Here is a 2,894-nt window from a genome sequence, read left to right as displayed (position 1 = left end):
TTTGATTGCAGTAGAAACAAACTCCTGGATGTTCTTGCGCGCTCTTGTGCGCAGATATGCTAATCGTTTGCGAAGCGTAACGAATGAGCTGGCGATCCAGTCTGTGAGTTGCACACGGCACATTCGTGCGTTTTAGTTTTCCACTTCGTTTTCTGCGTGCTGCGAGGCCTTATCGCTGGAAATGAGCGGGACGCGCATCCTATTGTTCGGGTCATTTTTGCTGCTTTATCTTTCTTCGCATAGTGTGCAGGCGTTTGCGGACGTGGAGAGGCCCTTTGTGAAGCAACGACGTGCAGTTGGAGACGTTGTGGCCGTATGCTCAGGTTCATTGGGTGCAGTGGATGCAGGAAAAAGTGCACGCTGTGTTTGACTGTAAACTGGGTTCCGTCGAGTAAGCTGACGTTTCAGCGGCATGTGAAGTGAGGCCTCAAGAAAGAACAGCAGCGTGCGTCGTGATGAGACGCAGTCGGCAGGGGTATAGGAAGGCCTTGAGAAGCTTGCCTTTGGGTCTCTGAATATTTGCCAGTGGGTCCATTTTCAGCTCGCTAAAAGTAGGTCGCACGGCATTGTTCACATTTTGGAACCTGCAGCGTGTGCGTAGCATGCGCCTGAAAACGGTTCTTTTCAGACGAAGATGGTTTGGTGCTGGCAATCACTTTGGGCATGGTTGAGTGCAGCAGTGTTGCGTGTGCCGTGGCATGCGCAGGTTTGCTTCAGACTTGCCATTGGCTTGCCATGACGTCTGGATGTAGACGATTGTGTAGGGGACGCAGTATGGAAAAGGAAGCATTTGCGCTTATATGTATCCTAACACCCATCAATTCGCACCACGCTCGGGCCGCTTCGCAGCAAGTGGCTTTCGTTTCCTGTTCCACCATGGGCTGCGTGCTCCTTGCAAGCAAGACGGAGGCGTTGAGCGTTTGCTTGCAGGCGCGACCGCATGGAAGTGACTCTCGTAAAGCTCGATGACAGGAGCTCTGTTGTGCTGAGCGCACAGTTCTTCTTTTCATATCATCACGTGGTAGACTGCGATACGCAAGCAATGGCTGATCTGGTGAGTGAGCGCGATGCCGCAGGCGTTGATGCGCGCGAGGAGTAGCAAGCAGAGGTGCTTTTGCTGCGAGCTGGGCAATACACTGTTGTGTCATGTGAGTATGAATCTTGAGGGAGGCGCGAGAGACAGCTTTGTGTGGCCCACATTATGCGACAGTAGACGAAGCAGAAGTTGTATGCGTTGCTTGTTGACACGTACTAGTTTCTCAAGCGCATTCTATGCCGTCTTTTCGGTGCTTATGTTCTCAAGTGTTCTCTTCACATTTCCTTCGCAGCCAGGCTAGAAGGACTATTAAGGTTTGTGCTACCGCTGTTTCCCTGATGCTTGTTCCTGAGTTTTGCGGAGTTTTGCTTTGCTGAAAGACATACGAATTTCAAAGGTAGCCGAACGAGTCATACAGTGCTTTCGTCTGGACTTTCTATTAGATATTGGCCAACGTATGATCAGCTCTCTGAGCCTTGTCCCAAAGCATCACTTTTGCGGCAAAGGAAGCCGCAGCTTCATCACTGCTAGCTGGAAGGTGGTGGATGTTGTTGACCACACAGAAACCCTCTCTCTTTCGCACAGTTCTAAGGGAGGTGGTCTCTGGGCAAAGCAGCGTGCCAGGTTTCAAGGACAACATAGCTCTGCTGCACCAGGAAGTGCGCCGAACATAGCTTTGTGTGAAGGCGATTTCGTGATAGCACAAGGCGTTGTCATCGAAGTGAATGCATCGCGATTCAGAAACTTTTGAGGGCTGTGCTCATGTGCCACTGATGATACTATGTGCGAGCTCCTTTAACATTATTGCAACGTGCATGAATAGCGCTTTTCCTGCTGCGTTATGCAGAAGCGACTTTTGTTTAGTTTGAGTTTGTTTATGAGTACGCGTTGTGCGTTTTGTTTCTTGACAATTTAGAAGCAACGCTGCCTACCAAAGTACTTAGCGCTAGTTTGTCCTGATCGTCACTGAGGATTGCTGCGTAGTGCAGCACGGGCTTGTGATGCAGTGTCACAAGCCAACTGCGATCCGTAGTTTCCCAAAGGTCGCTGTTTGAATCTGGGCAGTTTGCCAATAAGCCATACGTCGTTACTTTAGAAATGCAGGGAAAGCATACATTCCGTTCTAACCATATTTCCCTAGATATTTCAGGCAATTGTCGTAGTCAAATCGCGTTGCCTGTCTGGAGATACGCTTGCCCCTGATGCAAAGGAAGGCTCGATGCACACGGAAAAAGCATTGTTTGTGTGTCTACGCAAGAAGCGACGACGTGGACACGTGCATAGCTATGTGGAAGTCAAGAGTCACTTGCGGTGCAATCGACTCGCTTTGGGGCCATTCGAAAGCCTATTGCTGGGTACGCCTTTTTTCGCAGTGAGGGATCGTGCAGTTCGTTGCTATGATAAGGCCGTGGTGGAGGAGGTGGACGACAGCAATACAGAGCGCAGCGTTTAATTTGTTTCTGCGTTCGGTTGCTACCATAACCCTGGAACCGCACATGACGTGCCATTCTGCGCGGTGTACATTGGTTCTTTAAGCTTTGCAGGCACTTTAACACAGGGCAATACAATCCAGGTGCCGTGCAGTGAGGGGATCGAGCGACATGTTGCAGCTGCCCGTGTTTTACAGTGGAAGCAGCGGCACTATGGCAATTTTGCCGGCAGATTGCTTTGTTTGTGGCAATGCGTTTACGGGCGCAGGGAGTGAGAACTTCCTTAGTCGAGCAGGGGACTGCGCCAGCGGACTGCCTGTGGCCGTAGGAGCAAAAGGCGTAATATCAGTGTGCCCGTCGTATTTTTGCGCGCAACAAATGTCTGGCTGTTGAGTGTAGTGACCCAAAAAATCCACAGCGCGTTGGTC

General features: G+C 50.6%; 1 protein-coding gene across 1 annotated transcript; it reads left to right on the top strand.

The window, feature by feature from the left end:
• Positions 1 to 181: 181 nt before the first annotated feature.
• Positions 182 to 1,099, top strand: ENH_00029910 (hypothetical protein; the record flags this gene model as incomplete). Its single annotated transcript, XM_013584865.1, has 3 exons — positions 182 to 313; positions 678 to 706; positions 931 to 1,099. The coding sequence occupies 3 exons, from the start codon at positions 182 to 184 to the stop codon at positions 1,097 to 1,099; spliced, it is 330 nt and encodes a 109-aa protein (XP_013440319.1).
• Between the last annotated feature and the right edge of the window lie 1,795 nt (positions 1,100 to 2,894).

This window comes from Eimeria necatrix, genomic scaffold (assembly GCF_000499385.1).
Source record: "Eimeria necatrix Houghton genomic scaffold, Enh_scaff2184, whole genome shotgun sequence".
NCBI lineage: Eukaryota > Apicomplexa > Conoidasida > Eucoccidiorida > Eimeriidae > Eimeria > Eimeria necatrix.
The sequence above is the reverse complement of the archived record's forward strand: the minus strand, read 5'-3'. Positions and strand labels throughout refer to the sequence as shown.